General features: G+C 42.2%; 1 protein-coding gene across 1 annotated transcript; it reads left to right on the top strand.

Moving 5' to 3' along the window:
• Positions 1 to 2,843: 2,843 nt before the first annotated feature.
• LOC104477347 (myosin heavy chain, skeletal muscle, adult-like) lies at positions 2,844 to 20,087 on the top strand. The gene is made up of 38 exons (XM_086762040.1): positions 2,844 to 3,062; positions 3,152 to 3,295; positions 3,389 to 3,545; positions 4,533 to 4,560; positions 4,658 to 4,772; positions 4,866 to 4,958; positions 6,085 to 6,148; positions 6,240 to 6,338; positions 6,431 to 6,534; positions 6,615 to 6,753; positions 7,000 to 7,118; positions 7,212 to 7,361; positions 8,240 to 8,410; positions 9,349 to 9,655; positions 9,764 to 9,840; positions 10,273 to 10,360; positions 10,455 to 10,572; positions 11,104 to 11,227; positions 11,313 to 11,449; positions 11,551 to 11,806; positions 13,629 to 13,871; positions 13,973 to 14,149; positions 14,235 to 14,380; positions 14,468 to 14,558; positions 14,647 to 15,036; positions 15,153 to 15,279; positions 15,513 to 15,631; positions 15,944 to 16,140; positions 16,461 to 16,644; positions 16,731 to 16,896; positions 17,071 to 17,195; positions 17,459 to 17,767; positions 17,921 to 18,124; positions 18,345 to 18,470; positions 18,567 to 18,737; positions 18,823 to 18,927; positions 19,071 to 19,166; positions 19,800 to 20,087. The coding sequence occupies exons 1-38, from the start codon at positions 2,859 to 2,861 to the stop codon at positions 19,953 to 19,955; spliced, it is 5,826 nt and encodes a 1,941-aa protein (XP_086618166.1). The 5' UTR covers positions 2,844 to 2,858; the 3' UTR covers positions 19,956 to 20,087.
• Positions 20,088 to 20,806: the final 719 nt, after the last annotated feature.

Below are 20,806 nucleotides of genomic sequence, written 5' to 3'. Positions count from 1 at the left end.
ACAATTTAATGAACACAGTTTCATTCAAGGTGGTTTTTCTCCTTGATATATCATGCTATATTATGTTACAACTGAAAGAACTGAAGCAGAGTAATATTTAATGATCTAATTAAGACGAGCAGTGCAGATAACAATAAAATACACATCTCGTATCCAAGGTCTGTAAGTAGAGAGCTCTGTAAAAGGACAGCTGTCATCAGACTTACGGTGGCCTCAGAAAAGTTTAAGGTATGCACCCAAATGTCATAGTGCTTTCCCAGTGAAAGATTGTCTCTGCTCCCTTAGGTCAGATTCATGGAGCATCTATGGCCTACAGTGGTTAGTAGTTACCCTCAACCCTCCAGTCAGCATTAGTTGAAATTCCCTCCTTAGGAGTCTTCTCGTCTCATATTATTTATAGGAGATTTATTCACATAGCTAGTGAGAGACCAAAAATTTCTAATTATATCTAGTAACATCACTGTCCAGTTTTCAGTTCGTTCAGTTTGCCAGACAATACTTTGCCAAAAACAAAGTTTGCCAAAAATGCTTTGCCCAAAGACAGAGGAGGCATCTGCAGCATGTGCTGACCAGACTCTATAAAAGACTCCTTGAATCCGGGCTGTCCCGTCTCCAGATAAAACTTAATGGTAAGTGCATGTCTGTGGCTGGCAGAAAGGGACAACGTCCCTGCAGTCCACATGTCCCACTTCAGCCCCGCTGTCCTGGTGTATATATGTGTCTGCAAGGATTTAACAACTGTAAGAAAAAGTATGTTGGTATTTTCACTTTGCGACCTGCCTGTGGAATTCTGTGCAGCAGTAATGAGGGATCTGCCATTTCTGCTTTGCAGCACTGATCGTCTTCCAGCCTGCAAGGCATCTTCTCGTATCATTAGAGGTAAGAGCCTGATTTACTCACACTTAAGGGTCAGACAAAAAGGTGTCAGATTTCTCTAGAACAGATTTCTTCATGGCGACAAATTTCTGTAAAATTGTGTGGGCAATTGCTGTATGCCCATACATTCCTGGCCACTGCTCGGTCATGGTAAATGCTGATGGTAGGGCAGGCTGCTCATGGCGAGCAAGCTTTCCAAAGTGGCTGTGCGTGAAGCCACTGGCCACTGATGTCATGCCAGGAAATGCTTCTTGGGGATTCCTCATGTTTAATTATGGATCAGTGAAGTAAATGATCTATTCTGGCATGAAGTCCAGATAGATAGAGCCAATCAACAGAACAGACTATTGCAAAATCTTAACTTCTTCTAACAAATTGTATGTATTCCTATACATGATAATGGCAAAACATTTATGGGAAAATACTTTTCAGATGGTACTGCAGGGTTATAATCTGCATGTTAGCCTTGTACTATGAAACCTGGAAAAATGCAAAAATCAACTAACCAACTAAACAAAGAGATACACTGCTCCTATTCCTCTGAAACAAAACAGAGTAAAGTGGAGGATCTGCACTCTACTAGGAGTTGTTGCAAATGTTAATATTTTGGTGGCTTATTTAGGTAACTAAAAGTAATGACATGACATCTAAATAAGTTGCCTCTTTGTCTAACTTCCTAGGAACTAAGGTGCTTTCTATTACTATTATTTATTTCTATTTCTGTTATTCAAAGACTGATGTTATGATGCTGGGCTGCTTAAACAGTTTGTGATGAGAAGCAAACAACTCCAGTGAATGATTCAGAGCAAAAGCAAAAGACAAAGTGCACCAGTTTGTCTTCAGAACACCTTCTAGACGCACCTATCTGTATCTTGTGTGTAGGCAAGGAAGCTTCTTAACATGGGGTTTTTGGCTTGGTAACCCCAGGTAGATGCTGTGAATATCCTCTTCCTCTGGAATGGTGCCTCACTGTGATGCTTCAGTTCTACTTTTGAAGTCATTCCTTAATATTTACTTGCAGAAGGACACAAAGCATTCACAGTATGCTTTTAAAGCTTTGAGCTTACAAAATTTTGAGTGCTTTATTGATGTTGCATTCAATCACAGTAGCCTTGAAGCATTCCTCCACAAATTCCTTCAGCCTGGAGCTGACACAAATTTATGAAAGATAGTGTGAAATCCTGCATGTAGGAAAGAAGAACCCCATGGATATGTTGGCAGTTATTTGGCTACAAAATGTTTTTGCAGAAAAGGATGATGTGTAGTGGTGCACATGGGCCAGCAATGTACCTTTAGGAGAATGAAGGCCAACAGCACATTGTCAGGCACTGCAGGTAAAGGGAAGTGATTCTTCCTCTGCATTCAGCTCCCACATCTGGAGTACTGTGTCCAGTTTGGTGCTCCCTGGTGACAAGAAAGACATTGACATTTTGGACTGAGTCCTGTGGGTAGTTTCCAACACAGGTAGCAGCAAATGATATATGAGGAGAGGCTGAAAGGGTGGGGTTTGTCCACTCTCGAGACAAAATTAAACTGTGGTATTCATATTGCTGTCTTCAATAAAAAGTGGGTGGTTATAAAGTAAAAAGAGCCAGACGTTTCTCTGATGTGCAGAGTGAAAGGATGAGGGAAAACAGACGTGTATTGTAGCAATAGAAATTTTGATCAGGTATTGGGGAAAAAAAACACTCATCATCAGGATTGTCAGACACTAAAAAGGGATGCAGAGGGACTGAGGAATGTCCATTCTTGGAGATAATAAAAACTTTACTAGAAAAGGCTCTGGGTAACTTGATCCAACATTTGCCCCCCTTTGCACAGGAAGGTGGACCAAGAAGAGATTCTTCTCAAATCACACATTCTGTGATACTTTAAGTTTTTCAATAAACTACATGGCAACAAAAAAATGTTGACTCATTTGGCCAACGTATCTCCTCTTCCACAGTGTTCTCTGCTGACAAGGCCCTCTGTAAAGTGCAGCCATGTCATCAGACTCCGAGATGGCCATCTTTGGGGAGGCAGCTCCTTACCTCCGAAAGTCAGAAAAGGAGAGAATCGAGGCCCAGAACAAGCCTTTCGATGCCAAGACATCCGTCTTTGTGGTACATGCTAAGGAATCTTTCGTGAAAGGGACAATCCAGAGCAAAGAATCAGGGAAGGTCACTGTCAAGACTGAAGGTGGAGAGGTGAGTAAAATGCAAGATTTACAAACAGCACTAAATTCCCGCTCTGGGCTCTTAGCTGACATGCATGCATCTCTTTCTTCATCTTACAGAGTCTCACTGTGAAGGAAGATCAAATCTTCGCCATGAACCCTCCCAAGTACGATAAAATTGAGGACATGGCCATGATGACCCACCTCCACGAACCCGCTGTGCTGTACAACCTCAAAGAGCGTTATGCAGCCTGGATGATCTACGTAAGTACCAGCAGCACTCTTCCCTTGGGTAGCTGGGAGGAACTGCTCTGCTGGGCTAAGTGGAAGCCAACGTGCTGTCTCCCTTCCTCGCAGACCTACTCGGGACTCTTCTGTGTCACCGTCAACCCCTACAAGTGGCTGCCGGTGTACAACCCGGAGGTGGTGTTGGCCTACCGAGGCAAGAAGCGCCAGGAGGCCCCTCCACACATCTTCTCCATCTCTGACAATGCCTATCAGTTCATGCTGACTGGTGAGTGGCTCATCTGTCTCAGAGGGATTCTACCATGAAATTCTACAAGGGCATACTCTGTCTCAGTAATATGAGGAGACTTCTTCAAAGCTTTCATGGTTCTAAAGTATACATAATATTGTATATTTCACTGTCTTCACACTGTTGTTTCTACTATGTTAAATGAAAGACACTCCTGCATTTAGTGAGGTGTTTTGGCATTTTGTCTCTTAAGTTCATGCTAACAGGGGAGTGGACCTCAGAGTCATTCTATCAAAAAGACATTTAAAAAGTAATCAGAGTTTCCCTGATAAATATGCTGATATTTTCTTAACACATCATCAGAGTTTTATTTCAGTCATAGCATTAATCACTGCTAATTTAAACAAGATTTTTTTTCACGTCAGTATTTCTAAAAACAAAGTATAGTACCAGAGGTTCTTCCATATGAGATGTGAAAATTCCGTCTAATGATGTGAAGATAATTCACTGAAGGGCCACAGGGAACATCACTATCACAAATATTCAGATTTGTCTTGATAAAACCATAACATGAAAAAATGAAATAGAATTATATATTGCTGCTAGTTGCGCTTATACCTTCTCATTCCTTTCTTTCTCTGTGCTGCTGGGTTCGGAATTATTACCCATGCTCAGGATTCCTTTGTCATGGGTTCTCACTATTCCTTTCTCTACTTCTGGTCTAACTACAGTCTGTGTTGCCAAAAGTTAAAACAAAAAAAACCACCCCAGAAACAATTTCTTGTATGCAGCAGGAAAAAAAGGCTGTAAAGGGTGCAGTAGGGAAGAAACATATGTCCCTTCAAGAGCTTTCATTGTTAAGCATTACTTTACAAAGAATTGAATTTTTAAAAAAAATGTTACTAGTTAAGCAAAGGAAAAAGCATGCAAACATTTTTCTTGTCATAACTTACATTTACGACCCTAGTTTTCAATCTTTTTGTGTTCTTCATTTTAAAATTCTATTTTTTCCTGCTTCTTTCACAGATCGCGAGAACCAGTCGATCCTGATCACGTATGTACATCTCTGCTCAGGTCACTGCAGGGGTGTCGGGTGCCAGGGGACCTCCTGCCTGACCACACGCTCTCTGCTTCTCTCTTTGGTTTGACAGCGGAGAATCCGGGGCAGGGAAGACTGTGAACACGAAACGTGTCATCCAGTACTTTGCAACAATTGCAGCGAGCGGGGAGAAGAAGAAGGAGGAGCAGCAGTCAGGCAAAATGCAGGTCAATTAATAGATGCTGGCTTGAATCAATGCTTTCCTCTGTTCCTGATGTGATTTTTGGAGAGGATGACCAACAATAATTATCGTCCTGCAGGGAACGCTTGAGGATCAAATCATCAGCGCCAACCCACTGCTGGAGGCCTTTGGAAACGCCAAGACCGTGAGGAATGACAACTCCTCACGCTTTGTAAGTTTTTGATCAGAGAAGCTGACATTTACAGGTGAACAAAGATGTCACAGCAGAAGCTGTCACTTCTGAAGTGTCATGGTCAGATGGCTGTATTCATTGAACTAATATTTTCCTCATATTTTTGTCAAGTAAAACCTGTCCAACTAGACTAATTAAAAACAAAATTTTAAAAGTGTAGTACAGTAAAAAAAATATTTACAAAGGGGGATGATTTGAATATGTATAAATATATATTATTTAATATTTATGAAAATATATACATACATACTCCTGGTATGTGTCATATAGACTGTAGATAAAAAATTGTGTACATTAGTATAATGCAGAAGGACATGAGGAAAGGAGGGAGGGAGGGAGGAAAAGACAGACAGACAGGATGGAAATTGCCTGCCTCAGGTCTGTAAAAATATTGATCTCCAGGGTTTTAGACACAAAACTGGGCAGATCTATTAATCTGACTCTTCCAATCTTGATACAAGTTATCTGGGAAGGGATAGGGACAAAGATGTCTTCAGGACTTTCTATCAAAAACCATGACATATCCTTTTGGTCATTTTGATGTAAAAAGCCATTTGTAAATATTACTAGATAAGCTGTGAACGTCCTTGAGAAATCACAATACCAATCCACAGTCTCAGCCTAAAGTTCCATGTTCTGGGTGCATTGTTCTTGTCCCCACAAGGTGGAAAATAACAGTTGCCTTCTGTTTTTCTGCAAGATTGAAAAAATTGATTTAACATTTATACCACCAAAATCCACCTTCACAGCATCTTATCTGATTTTAAAAATGAAGCAATTGCCTCTTGGCTGTTTCTATATCCATCTGTTTGATTTGAGGCATGAATGACCTAATAAAAGGCTTGCTTAGTTGTTTTCTTGTTCCTGTGGATTCAGGGTTATCCACTTAATAATAATAACTTGGCTTAGATATTTACCTTTTTATTGCCAGCATAGAGAATTTCCTGAATTTTTTTTTGTTTTGTTTCACTTTTTAAAAGAAAAATAAGAAAAAAAAATCTAAACGACTTCTAGTTTCAAATCCTGTCTTCTGCAGAGAATGTAAAGTTACGTACTTACAGTCTTAGTGAAATTTCAAAATGCCTTTTTTCTTTCCCTTCTAAAGGGCAAATTCATTCGAATTCACTTCGGAGCCACAGGCAAACTGGCTTCTGCTGACATTGAAACTTGTAAGACACGTCCTGACTTGATCTCATCCCTTCCTCCTTTTCCACCTCAGTGTACTTTCTCAGACCTAACTCTTTATACTGTCCTCGCCAGATCTGCTGGAGAAGTCCAGGGTCACTTTCCAGCTCAAGGCAGAAAGAAGCTACCACATATTCTATCAGATCATGTCCAACAAGAAGCCAGAGCTCATTGGTAGGAAGTATTATAAATTTTTTGATGGAACCTCATTGTGTTTGACATTTATCTTCGTTCCTATGCCCAGATATGTCCTATTCCTCCTTCAGACATGCTCCTGATTACCACCAACCCATACGACTATCACTTTGTAAGTCAAGGGGAGATCACGGTTCCCAGCATTAACGACCAGGAGGAGCTGATGGCTACAGATGTAAGTGACACAGAGCATACTGCTGTGGTGAAAGTTTGATTTAATGGTCCAGAGGTTTATTTGACTGATTCTCTTGCCAGAGTGCCATTGACATCCTGGGCTTCACTGCTGATGAGAAAACAGCTATTTACAAGCTGACAGGGGCTGTCATGCACTACGGCAACCTGAAGTTCAAGCAGAAACAACGAGAGGAGCAGGCAGAGCCTGACGGCACAGAAGGTATTAACAAAATCTAGAGCTTCCAATGACAGAAACAGTTACATAGCTGGCAGTTGGCTTTCAGTTATCTTGCTGTAATTTACTTTCATAAAGACGTAAGTTTCAGCTTCCGTAATATTCAAACTTCTAAATTTCCCTTCAAGCAAGCACAATATTGCAGTGGTGAAATGTACAGCCACATCTTAGAGGATGTCCACTTTCAGTGATCATTTCTCTGTCACTGTCTCCCTCTTTCTTTGTGTGTAGTTGCTGACAAGGCTGCCTACTTGATGGGTCTGAACTCAGCAGATCTGCTCAAGGCCCTGTGCTACCCCCGAGTCAAGGTTGGGAATGAGTATGTGACCAAGGGTCAAACGGTGCAGCAGGTAACAACCAGCTGGTGACTGGGAACCTCTGGCTTGATTTACTCTCTCGCTCTGGGTACTCTTTTCCTGCTGCTCCATTCTTCTTTATTTTAGGTGAACAATGCAGTCGGTGCCCTGGCAAAAGCTGTCTATGAGAAGATGTTCCTGTGGATGGTTGTTCGCATCAACCAACAGCTGGACACCAAGCAGCCCAGACAGTACTTCATTGGTGTCCTGGACATTGCTGGCTTTGAGATCTTTGATGTAAGTACCACAGAAATTATAGTAAAATCTTGCAAAGGCAGTTAGGGCTCAAGAGAAACTGGAGAATTATGGTCGGTTTTTTTGAACACATTCCATTCACTTGCAATTTCAGATGAAGTTTTACATTTTTTGGAAAAAGTTTATTTTTTATTTTCTGGAAATGCTTTCCTTCCTTGTATATGTTACTGCTTTTTCTCCAGCATAATCCATGAGTTTCAATGCATCTGTATGTAATAGCTTTATGTGATACACAAGGAAGAAGCAGTTGCCTTTTACATAATTAGCACAAATGTTGTAGCTTTCAATAATTCAAGCTTATTATTTTAAAAATGCATTGGTAAATAGCACACAAATACTGAAGATATAATATGACAGAGCGTAGGAAGAGAAAAGTGTACTTAAGTCTCACACAAAATTGTGCCAAGGCTTTGGAAAAAGAAAGCAATATATATCCTTTGCTTCTGAAGAGACAAAGGGTGATTTCAACAGGAAGTGTGCATTGGCTGCCTTAGTGCAGACAGAAAAGTTCTATAGACATTTCCAAGCCAGGACTGGCAAACACTGACAATGTCTTTTTTTTTTTTTTGTAAGGGCAATGGGAAAATTTATGTAATGAAAGAAAAAAGTGATGTAAATTGCACCTTCATAGGGATAAGACTACCAAATAATTTTAGAATTTGATTTTAAAATAAATTATATATGTAAACATTATTCAAGTAGCAAAGAACAAAAAAAAAAAACCCAACCTCTTTAAAAATAGTTAATAGAATGTTTTAACATTTTGAAAAGTTTTGTTTTAATTGGGATTCTGCGTGCACAGGAGAAAGCTATACAGGCAGTTCTTAATCTTAAGTAAATCTTGTCTTTGCACTGAGCAGTTCAACAGCCTGGAGCAGCTGTGCATCAACTTCACCAATGAGAAACTGCAACAGTTCTTCAACCACCACATGTTCGTGCTGGAGCAGGAGGAGTACAAGAAGGAAGGAATTGAATGGGAGTTCATTGACTTTGGGATGGACCTGGCTGCCTGCATTGAGCTCATCGAAAAAGTATGTTGATTACATTTATGATTTTGTGATTTCTTCTTTGTGACAGAATTTTAGTATTTTTCTTCAGCCTTATTTTTTCTTGCCCTGATGCTTCACAGATTTACCTATTATTATCCATTTATGTTCCTGGCTGTTTTTATTCAAAAAGTACTTCTTAATTTCAAATATTGTATGTGTTCAGAAATTAATTTCTAAGGACCTTTGTGATTAGGCTCACACTAACTACATTACTATGCATTTTAATAAAATTAACTGCAAGTTTGCTTGTTTGGCAGTAGAAGAATTAATGTGATCGCACATAATTTGATGGCAAGGATTCTCTTTAGGTGTGTTTTCTAGTCTTCAAAGATGAAAGATCTCTTTTCAGAAACCCAGATAAAATTTTCAGTAGTGTGATTATGATTTCAGTATTAGTACTGTGATTTCTGAAACACAATTTCTAAGTAAAATTAGAGGTGTATATAGAATAAAGGTACTGGATGAACAGGGATGAATAAAAACATCAATATGAGCTGACACTGTGTTGTGTAACATCCTGTATAGGAATGAAAAATAGATATTTCTTAAAAAATAAGATTTCAGGAAGCAGCTGAAAGATCTGTTATCTATTTAATAGACTTTTAGTAATACATCTTCATCAATATAAATTTACTTTGTGAAAACATTTAATGCAAAAAAAATTCTCCTTTTGATTCATAAGTTTCCAAATTATTTAGAAAACTTTGTGTGATTATTGTGACACTATCAATTCTTAAATGCATTAGTTTCAGACACAAATTCATATTTTGTCTAGAAATGCATGTGCAAAACTTAATAAAGTTTTGATCCATTTTTGATCCAAAAATTTAATCCATTTCTCAGTTTCCTATGCCTCACTGCAGACTCCTTCTGAAGGTAGATCTGTATTTTATTGCTGTTATTTTTGCTACTTCTCCCAGCCCATGGGCATTTTCTCCATCCTGGAAGAGGAGTGCATGTTCCCCAAGGCAACTGACACCTCTTTCAAGAACAAGCTCTATGACCAGCATCTGGGCAAGTCCAATAACTTCCAGAAGCCCAAGCCTGCCAAAGGCAAGGCTGAGGCTCACTTCTCCCTGGTGCACTATGCTGGCACGGTGGACTACAACATCTCTGGCTGGCTGGAGAAGAACAAGGATCCCCTGAATGAAACTGTCATTGGGCTGTATCAGAAAGCATCTGTGAAGACACTGGCTTTACTTTTTGCCTCTGCTGGTGGAGAGGCAGGTCAGTTCTCTGAAATGTCATCTTTTTGGTGCACAATGGTTCTGCAAAATTGTGGAAGCATGAATGGGCCATAAACCCGTAAATGTTTCATTATTTTCACTTTATCAGAGGCTAGTGGTGGTGGCGGCAAGAAGGGTGGCAAGAAGAAGGGTTCGTCTTTCCAGACTGTATCAGCTCTTTTCCGGGTAAGTAAACATTTTGTCTTTTCATCTGTGCAAATTAGAATTAAACTACACTTTCAAGTGGCTCAGTTGCAGTAAAAAATAAAACAAACAACTTTAATTCAGATCCTCACTTTAAAAAAAAAAAATCTTATGGAAAGAAAAACGACATTATAAAGTCCTAAACTTACGCTTAAAATAAACATGAACTTCCTTATAAAACTATGAAGTGTACACCCTCTATTTCTTATTGGGTTCATGGCACCTTTTTTATTTTCCTAAAAGGTGATGTTCAGTGTTCAGAATCAAGGGGAATTGAGCTATTGATTGAGGTATTATCAGTTGATAATATTTAGCCCGGTGCATTTCCATTGATAGGTCTTTTATTCTAACTGCAAATAACCTAAGAGTTTTTCCATATTCCATATAAACACACAATAAATCATGGTCCAACAGGAGAACCTAAACAAGCTGATGACCAATCTACGGAGCACTCACCCCCATTTTGTCCGTTGTATCATCCCAAATGAAACAAAAACACCTGGTAAGATGCTCAAGCAGAAAGAGAACTTGCTCTGCTGCAGCCATTCCCCTCTGCACTGGAAACTGTGGTATTCATTTATGCTCTGAATTGCTAGGTGCCATGGAGCATGAACTGGTTCTTCACCAGCTGCGGTGTAACGGCGTGCTGGAAGGCATCAGAATTTGCAGGAAAGGTTTCCCCAGCAGGGTTCTCTATGCTGACTTCAAACAGAGGTAAAAGCTATGAAATGAAGAGATAAGTCAGGTGTCCTCACTGATTGCTGTTCATCAAATACCTGATCTTTGTCAGCATCTCGAGATGGAAGCACAATACCGCAACACAAGCAAATGTAAACAAGGTTAAAAAGATGCAGATTGGGATGTGGCTACAACACACTCTCAGATAAAAACTACAAACTCAGATAAAATGCTTTGGCCATTGTATCAACTGCGAATTTAAGGGGAAGATGCTTTCTTCCTACACACAGTGGCAATGTTCCTCTCTAACAATTCTCTACACATAGGTCAAGCAAAATAAGGATTGTACTCAAATAGCTGGACATCAGTGTCCTCTTTTCATCCGTGACTGATCACCTAGAGACAGTTAAACTTTCCTTAATTTTGTTTTCAGATTCATTATAACTTTATCTCTAAACAAGGGATGCAATTCCAACTTCCCCAGCCTCAGGCTGCTGTTGATTTCAATAAACTGTATAACCTTTTGACTTGAGATTGCCTCCATTCCTATTTCCTCTCATTGCACAGATACAAGGTGCTTAATGCCAGTGCCATCCCAGAGGGACAGTTCATTGACAGCAAGAAGGCTTCTGAGAAGCTTCTTGGGTCAATCGATGTGGACCACACCCAGTACAAATTTGGCCACACCAAGGTACAAACCCTCCTTGATTCACTTGCTGCGTGTCTGTGCTTTGCTCTACCTGACAGTGATGTGCTGCAACATTCCCTTTCTCCAGGTGTTCTTCAAAGCTGGGCTGCTGGGACTTCTGGAGGAGATGAGGGATGAGAAGCTGGCACAGCTCATCACCCGCACACAGGCCATGTGCAGGGGCTTCCTGATGAGAGTGGAGTACCGGAGAATGGTGGAGAGGAGGTAGACATTCCTCATCTTCCGTTAAAGTCACTGTGCTTGGGGGAAAGTGTTGACACTCATCATAATGAAAATATTTAATGTAAGTTTTAATCATGCTTCAGGGAATCCATCTTCTGCATCCAGTACAATGTTCGGTCCTTCATGAATGTGAAGCACTGGCCCTGGATGAAGCTGTTCTTCAAGATCAAGCCCTTGCTGAAGAGTGCAGAATCTGAGAAGGAGATGGCCAACATGAAGGAGGAGTTTGAGAAAACCAAGGAAGAACTTACAAAGTCTGAGGCAAAGAGGAAGGAGCTGGAGGAGAAAATGGTTTCTTTGCTGCAGGAGAAAAATGACCTGCAGCTCCAAGTGCAGGCTGTGAGTATTGCCATTTATTTACCACTCAGAAACAGAGTCTACATTCAGACTGCTGTTTCAAAACCAGAAGGTCAGACTATAGATGACCAGATGTCAGATATTTTTCGAATTATGCATCATATTGACTGTGAAGCTGAAGAAACTAGTTTCTTAGTAACATGGTAAGCCCCCTGACAGCCAATTCAGAGAGGCAGGGAGCTTCAAATGGGAATCAGTGCTCTTTCTTTCTGAGGAAGAAGCCATCTATAGCTGGCCAAAATGAAATACCTAGGACAGGGTTGTACCTGAACCCTTAACTCCCTTTGAGCAGGTGAGTCCTGCAGGCAGTATCTCTATCTCACCAACATTAAGTAATTTTGGAGAGTAAATGCAACCTAGAATTCAAATTGATGCTTCTAAATTCAGCCACTTAATAACTAATGGAGAATGGTTTACTCAGGAAGTGGGAAATTATGGCTTGACATTTTTCTTCAGTCTACAAAAAAATTAATCCAGAGGTCCTTCTTCTGAAAAAAAAAAGGGTTCTATGGTGTTTTACTATACTCCAGAGTGCTCAGTATTCCCTGGGAAGATAAAAAGGAACATATAGATACACCCTGATACAGGGAGATGTTGAACCTTCCTAGTGAAATGGTTGGTTGCGTCCTGCCTATTCTGCTTTAATCTCTAACCATTAAAATGCAAAATATGTATACCAACTACGTAAAATAATACTAAATTACCATTTCTGGATAGGCACTCCACACCTCTGTATTACTTAGATGTAATTTAGTACAAAGCATAATAACGATGCAGATGAGTAATCAAGCAAAATCTTTCATTTCTGAGAACTGTAGTGATTTTCATCTGCAACACAGATTTTCATTATATGCCATGTGGTAGATTTGTTATTGGCAGTGTCTCATGAACTTTGTAAGCACATCAAACATAGAAAAACAAATTATTATTTAAAAATATATTTCAACACAATTTTATATTCAAAGCCTATCTTACAGAGCAATTCTAAATTACTCATTAAACTATTTAAAGCACTGAAATTACCCAATAGATTATTCACCTTTCCCATAGTTACACAGTGATTTCAAACTTCATCTAGAAAATGGGAAACCTAGGTGGTTTTCCTCAGTCTGAAAGAGAAAAATAGACACAGATCTTGATCTTCTTACATATGAAGGTATCTGTCAGTTAAACTAATTTAGGACAAAGCAATTCAAGTGAAATACCAAAGACTGAAGGAATAGAAAGCCAGGTGAAATCAGCGTTGAAAACTCCAGACTGACAGGCTGGAAATGTGACAAGTATGTACATTTTTTAAAAGGTAAAACCTCTATAGTATGTGCAGTAACTTTAATGAATGTAGAAGAGTGATATTCTTTTTTGTTTAAAAGTTTTTCTCTTGAGAATAATAAACCCTTTACATCCCCACATAACACTGGGTTCAGCATCAATTACATAAGGGAAGACACTGATCACTGTGTATGAAGCAAAAAGGGTGCAAGTCCATTCCCTTGGAAAATTAGTAACAGAGATGGCCACTTTTTTTTTTTTTGTGATGCCTGTAAGTGCACAAAGTATTCTCACAACTACAGATTCTGAGAGATATTTGCAAAAAAAAAAAAGCCAAAAAAACCCCAAAGTTGTTTTAAACAGAGAAATTGCATAACTATTTCTCAGACAGAAAAATTGACACCATTGTTCAACTGTATGAGTGGAAGGACTATTTCAGACATGGCTGCTACATAAGTCACTTTAGTAAGATAAAAGATAAAGAAGATAAACTTCCAAATATTATAAACAAAGAAAACCTATATCTCCCCACCAGGAAGCAGATAGCTTGGCTGATGCTGAGGAAAGATGTGACCAACTCATCAAAACCAAAATCCAGCTGGAAGCCAAAATTAAGGAGGTGACTGAAAGGGCTGAGGATGAGGAAGAAATTAATGCAGAGCTGACAGCCAAGAAGAGGAAACTGGAGGATGAATGCTCAGAGCTGAAGAAAGATATTGATGACCTTGAGTTAACACTGGCCAAGGTTGAGAAGGAAAAACATGCCACAGAGAACAAGGTATAAGGCAGAACCTGTCACGCTCCTGAAAAGAACACTGTGCTGTTACAGGACTTCCATACCTACTCCCTTTATTTACACTTTCTCCCTTCTTCTCTAAGGTGAAAAACCTCACAGAGGAGATGGCAACGCTGGACGAGAACATTGCCAAGCTGACAAAAGAGAAGAAAGCCCTCCAAGAGGCCCATCAGCAGACACTGGATGACCTGCAGGCAGAAGAGGACAAAGTCAATACTCTGACTAAAGCCAAAACCAAGCTGGAGCAGCAAGTGGACGATGTAAGCACACAGGCCTGCAGCAAGAACAGGGCAGGTACGGAGTTAGAGCTGGCTGGCAGAGCACTGATGGTCTTGTTGTGTTTAGCTGGAAGGGTCCCTGGAACAGGAGAAGAAACTGCGCATGGACCTTGAGAGAGCTAAGAGGAAACTCGAAGGAGACCTGAAGCTGGCCCATGACAGCATAATGGATTTGGAAAATGACAAGCAGCAGCTGGATGAGAAGCTGAAGAAGTAAGTGTGGCTGTGGGGCACCTGAGTGCTGGGCTGGTGCACTTGTCTTTTTCCTTTGGGCTCTAACGCAGTTTGCTTTGCCCAAAGGAAAGACTTTGAAATCAGCCAGATCCAGAGCAAAATAGAGGATGAGCAAGCCCTGGGCATGCAATTACAGAAGAAGATCAAGGAGCTGCAGGCAAGTCTCTGTCCCTTCTCCTCTTTCACCCAGTCTCAGGTCAGGTAGCAGGAGGGCATGGGTGTGAAGGGTCCCTAATGTTCCCCAGGCTCGTATTGAGGAACTGGAGGAGGAAATTGAGGCAGAGCGAACGTCTCGGGCAAAAGCAGAGAAGCATCGGGCTGACCTGTCACGGGAGCTGGAGGAGATCAGTGAGCGCCTGGAAGAAGCAGGAGGAGCTACCGCAGCTCAGATCGATATGAACAAGAAGCGTGAGGCAGAATTTCAGAAGATGCGGCGTGACCTCGAAGAGGCCACGCTGCAGCACGAAGCCACGGCTGCTGCCCTGCGGAAGAAGCATGCGGACAGCACAGCTGAACTTGGGGAGCAGATTGACAACCTGCAACGAGTGAAGCAGAAGCTGGAGAAGGAGAAGAGTGAGCTGAAGATGGAGATCGATGACCTGGCCAGTAACATGGATTCTGTCTCCAAAGCCAAGGTACACAAATACCTTTTATGCTCGTTGACCCAGGGGAATACAATACACTTTCTTGCATCTGCTGTTGTTAAGACTGTGAATGCTTAATCCCTCCCCTCCCATATATCAACACATAGGCAAGTCTGGAAAAGACGTGTCGCGCACTGGAAGATCAGCTAAGTGAGGTTAAGACAAAAGAAGAGGAGCATCAGCGTATGATCAATGACCTCAATGCTCAAAGAGCTCGTCTGCAGACAGAATCAGGTGAGACATTCACATCTACGATGTGCAAATGAATAATGTCATAGAGTCACCGCAGAAATGACTCTTCTGGGCATATGGTCTGTCCAATATACTTTGTCTCCCCGCTAATGACAAATGCATTAAATGGGAACATAAGGTTCTGCAAAATCTACCAACCATTTTTACAGCCCCAAATGTCCACAATACTGTCATCAATGGCAATAAAAGGCTTGTGTATCTGCAAACTTTTCCAGGTGAATATTCACGCCAGGTGGAGGAGAAAGATGCTCTGATATCTCAGCTGTCAAGAGGCAAGCAGGCATTCACCCAACAGATTGAGGAACTCAAGAGGCACCTAGAGGAAGAGATAAAGGTGAGGAGGCTTTCCAAATTCTGTCTTATCCATCAGATTCCTCCTCTCTAAGAGATACTTCAGACTCTAGAGCAACTACAGAACTATCATCAGACAGGAAAACAAAACACTTAGGTAATTCAGTGCAAGTCTTCTCATATTAACTCTTTTCTGGTGTTTATCCATTGTTTCTATTGTCAATCTCAGCTTCTTTCACCATTCCAGATATTGCTGCCATTTTACAGAGAAGAATAATCCAGTGTCCAACAACATTTCAGCCAAGGGATTTCCCAGGATATTTCATTCATTGTCCCGATACTTTTGTTGCTGCAGGCCAAGAGTGCCCTGGCCCACAGCTTGCAGTCTGCTCGCCACGACTGTGACTTGCTCCGGGAACAGTATGAGGAGGAGCAGGAAGCCAAGGGGGAGCTGCAGCGTGCCCTGTCCAAGGCCAACAGTGAAGTGGCCCAGTGGAGAACCAAATATGAGACGGATGCCATTCAGCGCACAGAGGAGCTGGAGGAGGCCAAGTACGTGGGGAAGGCTGGCAGAAACTAAGGAAAGAAATTTGAAGAGGCCACTGTGATATTGTCAGGAAGAAGCCAATGTTCTGCTGTGGAGTAGAGTGGCAGGAGGATAGTGAATACATCCTATAGTGCATACGAGTTGGAAAAAAAATAGGCAAACGTGTAGACAGATAATGCCAGATACAAACCATGTAATATGTAGACAAGTAGAAATGGAATGTGGACCACAGTCTGTGAAGTGGCTAAGCATGCTGTTCAGAAAAGCACTACTGTAAAAATTTCTCTTTGCTTGTGAGCTATGAGCTGTGCTTGCCACCTCCCAGGAAGAAGCTGGCACAGCGCCTGCAGGAGGCAGAGGAACACGTTGAAGCTGTGAATGCCAAATGTGCTTCCCTGGAAAAGACAAAGCAGAGGCTGCAGAATGAAGTGGAGGACTTGATGATTGATGTGGAGCGATCAAATGCTGCCTGCGCAGCTCTGGATAAGAAGCAGAAGAACTTTGACAAGGTCTTTTGGGTTCCAGCCTTGGGGTTTCTGGGCAGAGCATCCCCTTGTGATTGCCACATCCATACTGAGGTGCTGTTTCTCTTCAGATCCTGGCAGAGTGGAAGCAGAAGTATGAGGAGACGCAGGCTGAGCTGGAAGCCTCCCAGAAGGAGTCTCGCTCTCTCAGCACGGAGCTGTTTAAGATGAAGAATGCCTATGAGGAGTCCTTGGATCACCTGGAAACGCTGAAGCGTGAGAACAAGAACTTGCAGCGTAAGTCCCTGGCCCTCTCCTCCTCACTGGGCTTTCTCACAGTGTCCATCACTATTGATCACTCCACATGGGTCTGTGTCTGCAGGCTGGCAAAGTTGCTTGTCACCCTGGTGTGACAAAACCCTTCCCATTCCATTCTGTACCTGACCATGCCATTGGTCTTTGTTCCCACAGAGGAGATTTCTGACCTCACGGAGCAGATTGCAGAGGGAGGAAAGGCGATTCATGAGCTGGAGAAAGTCAAGAAACAAATTGAGCAGGAGAAATCTGAAATTCAGGCAGCTCTGGAGGAAGCTGAGGTACATGCGCATAATCATCATTACCCAGAGAAGGGGTACTGTGGAGTAATGTGAGAGATTGTCGTAGTGAGTAATGAGGCCCCCCCTCACTAAACAAAACCAGAACAGAGATAAAAGCTTAGGACTATCAAAGAAAGTCAAGGCCTCAATTTGCACCTCATCGAGAGCAAAATAATCCCAGTTTTCTATGTAGTAGGTAGTTTTGAAGAGAACAGCTGTTGGAAAAAACCCTTTCATTGACACAGTGTTTTTGTCTTACTCAGGCCTCCCTAGAACATGAAGAGGGGAAAATCCTGCGCCTCCAGCTTGAGCTCAACCAGGTGAAGTCTGAGATTGACAGGAAGATAGCAGAGAAAGATGAGGAGATCGACCAGATGAAGAGAAACCACCTCAGAATTGTGGAGTCCATGCAGAGCACGCTGGACGCTGAGATCAGGAGCAGGAATGAAGCCCTGCGTCTGAAGAAGAAGATGGAGGGAGACCTGAATGAAATGGAGATCCAGCTGAGCCATGCCAATCGTGTGGCTGCAGAGGCACAAAAGAACCTGAGAAACACACAGGCAGTGCTGAAGGTATGGCACAATGGAACAGGTGCTTACTGGTTTCTGAAGCAGCTAAAAATATTCCTGTGTCACAATTCTATCAGTTCTATATTGATGCGAAAACAAAAAAAAGAAACAAATAGGAAAAATCTGCCTCACAATCTGTCTTGCCTCTTTTACCAGGATACCCAGATACACTTGGACGATGCTCTCAGGACACAGGAGGACCTGAAGGAGCAGGTGGCCATGGTGGAGCGCAGAGCAAACCTGCTGCAGGCTGAAGTTGAGGAGCTCCGGGCAGCCCTGGAGCAGACAGAAAGGTCGAGGAAAGTGGCTGAGCAGGAGCTTCTGGATGCAAGTGAGCGTGTGCAGCTCCTCCACTCTCAGGTAAGCTCCAGGGTTAAATGGATATTATATCTACAGTTCTTAGAGAATTGAATCGAGCATTAGGTCTATTTACCTTTTTTAACAGCTATATGTCACTGAGTCTTCAGCAGTCTAACATTATCATTAATCAGCAGTGCATATTCTTCATATAAAATATTAATAAAACCATAAATTTTTGTTTTCTACATATGGTATAAACACTGCATTTTTTCTTCAACAGAACACCAGCTTGATCAACACCAAGAAGAAGCTGGAAACAGACATTACCCAAATTCAGGGTGAAATGGAGGATACGATCCAGGAAGCCCGCAATGCTGAAGAGAAGGCCAAGAAGGCCATCACAGATGTGAGTTGGGGAATCCGTTCACTGCTTGCAATGGATGCATTCTCCCCTAAACTGTCTCCTGACCTAAAAATGGCTTTGACCCTATGCTCTCATCAGGCAGCCATGATGGCAGAAGAGCTGAAGAAGGAGCAGGACACCAGCGCCCACCTGGAGAGGATGAAGAAGAACCTGGACCAGACGGTGAAGGACCTACAGCTTCGTCTGGATGAGGCAGAGCAGTTGGCTCTGAAGGGAGGCAAGAAGCAAATCCAGAAGCTGGAGGCCAGAGTGCGTAGGACTAGTATTTATGTAGGACAAGTATGTCCCTTGGAGAAGTATCAGGGAAGCTGCAAAGCTGGTCTTCTCATTGCAGGTGCGGGAACTGGAAGGGGAGGTTGATGCTGAGCAGAAGCGCAGCGCTGAAGCTGTGAAGGGTGTGCGCAAGTACGAGAGGAGGGTGAAGGAGCTGACCTACCAGGTAAGGCAGGAGGCCTCCTTGGGCTGACAGAGTTTTCTCACAGCCAGTCAGATTTTGCAGACACCATTCCCAAGGGGAATTGTTGACCTTATGTGATGGGAAACCAATAATTCATTCTCTTTCCTGCTTGCCAACAATTCCAGTCAGAGGAAGACCGGAAGAATATTCTCAGGCTGCAGGATCTGGTGGACAAGCTGCAAATGAAAGTGAAATCCTACAAGAGACAAGCTGAGGAGGCTGTAAGTATTGCTTGGAGAGCGGGCAAGAGCCCCTTTCCATCGGGGAAGCACACTTGTTGAGATGAGAATGAATATCAGGAAAGGAACACGAAAGAAACTCCCAAGACATAACAGTCTTGGCCACACCATTTAGCAGGGAGTCATGAGGCCTTGCTGAGTTCTGGGCACCCTGCAGCAGTCGGGGATGAACTGAGGGAAGTTCTGCAGCCTCTTTTATACAGGAGGCCAGACTGACCTAAGCCAGGGGCCACATCCACTGGCTGAAGTCAACTGGAGTTTGTGAATGCCTGCTGCCGGTCAACAGCAGAGGATTTCAGGGTCTGTCTCAACCAAATGAATCACACTGATAGTTGGGCAGCAACTAATAGGAGAATAAGTACAGAAATGACAGCTCCAAGTGACAAAATTGCTCCTCCAAGCATGACCCAGTAGCAGTGAAGCTGGTCACAGTGGGGTCCTGCATAAGGGAGGAGGAGGAGGTCTATGTGAGGCTTACATGTAAACAGTGGTGGGTGGAGGATGGAGATTTGTGCCTTCCACCAGGGAAGAGCCGCAGCTCTGAAAGGCTGAGGCACAGGAGGAGGGAAAGCCCTGCCCTGGGCTCCTCCCCACCGACTCCCTCTGCCCGCACAGGAGGAGCTGTCGAATGTCAACCTCTCCAAGTTCCGCAAGATCCAGCACGAGCTGGAGGAAGCCGAGGAGCGGGCTGACATTGCCGAGTCGCAGGTCAACAAGCTCCGAGTGAAGAGCCGGGAGTTTCATGGCAAGAAGATAGGAGAGGAAGAGTGAGGATGTCATGAAGCAGCAAAGTGACCCAAGGGATGCACAAAATGTGAACCTCTTGGTCACTTTCTTCTGTAATTAGTCTCTGTAACCATGTCAATGTCTAGAGAATAAAGACCGTAGATTCCTTTGCATAGACAGCAGATTCAGTGCTTTTCGTTGTTACAATTCAATTCTGAAGGTACTTAAGTTTTGGTTGTTTTCAAACAACTAATTTTCAGGAGTCAGCTGCAGAAATTAATTTATTTTCTGGAGTAAGATCCAGAAAGTGTACTACTCCAGCTACTGCTAACTGTTACAGCCGTCAGAAGAACTGATGCACTACACTACACTACAGTGTTTCCCAGCAACTGAATTGTAATTTAAACTTTTAAGTTATTTTCTATGAAAAAAAAGAAATTTTAAACCTATGTTCTACAATGTTTACAATGATACATATCAAGAGGAACTTATCTTGAATATTTAAAACTGGCAATGAGAACAACTCTAGGAATGTGACAGCATGAAAGAAATCTCCAAATCTGACTTTCTCAGAATACAGTGAAACACTAAACATGATAGCTCCACACTGCCAACCAGTGCTTCTTGTCTGCTTTTTTTGCAGCAATAGATGAGTTTTGTTGTATAAGAGAACTGAATTATGGGTGGAAAGAATCAGCCCACTGTCACTGACTATTTTTTTTGTCATCCCACATGAAGTAACAATGCAAACAATTAAAATTGGAATATAATGTGTAGGTGGGATAGAAATGAGGAAAAGCTGACAATGAGGAAGAACTTCAAGGCAGAAAAGGTGTCTTCTAGCCCCAGTAATTCTCCTCAGTGCCATGAGGGGGCTGGGCAGCGTAAGCAGGTGG

Source organism: Chlamydotis macqueenii, chromosome 18, assembly GCF_036417535.1.
Source record: "Chlamydotis macqueenii isolate bChlMac1 chromosome 18, bChlMac1.mat, whole genome shotgun sequence".
Classification (NCBI taxonomy): domain Eukaryota; kingdom Metazoa; phylum Chordata; class Aves; order Otidiformes; family Otididae; genus Chlamydotis; species Chlamydotis macqueenii.
Note: the sequence above shows the minus strand (reverse complement) of the source record. Positions and strands in the feature narration are given on the sequence as shown.

Excerpts from the sequence above, each read along its gene's own strand:
- LOC104477347 (XM_086762040.1), top strand. The coding sequence starts at position 2,859 with ATGTCATCAGACTCCGAGATGGCCATCTTTGGGGAGGCAGCTCCTTAC. Across the intron at positions 8,411-9,348 it reads GCATTGAGCTCATCGAAAAA|CCCATGGGCATTTTCTCCAT; the intron begins GTATGTTGATTA and ends TACTTCTCCCAG. Across the intron at positions 15,280-15,512 it reads TCGTCTGCAGACAGAATCAG|GTGAATATTCACGCCAGGTG; the intron begins GTGAGACATTCA and ends AAACTTTTCCAG.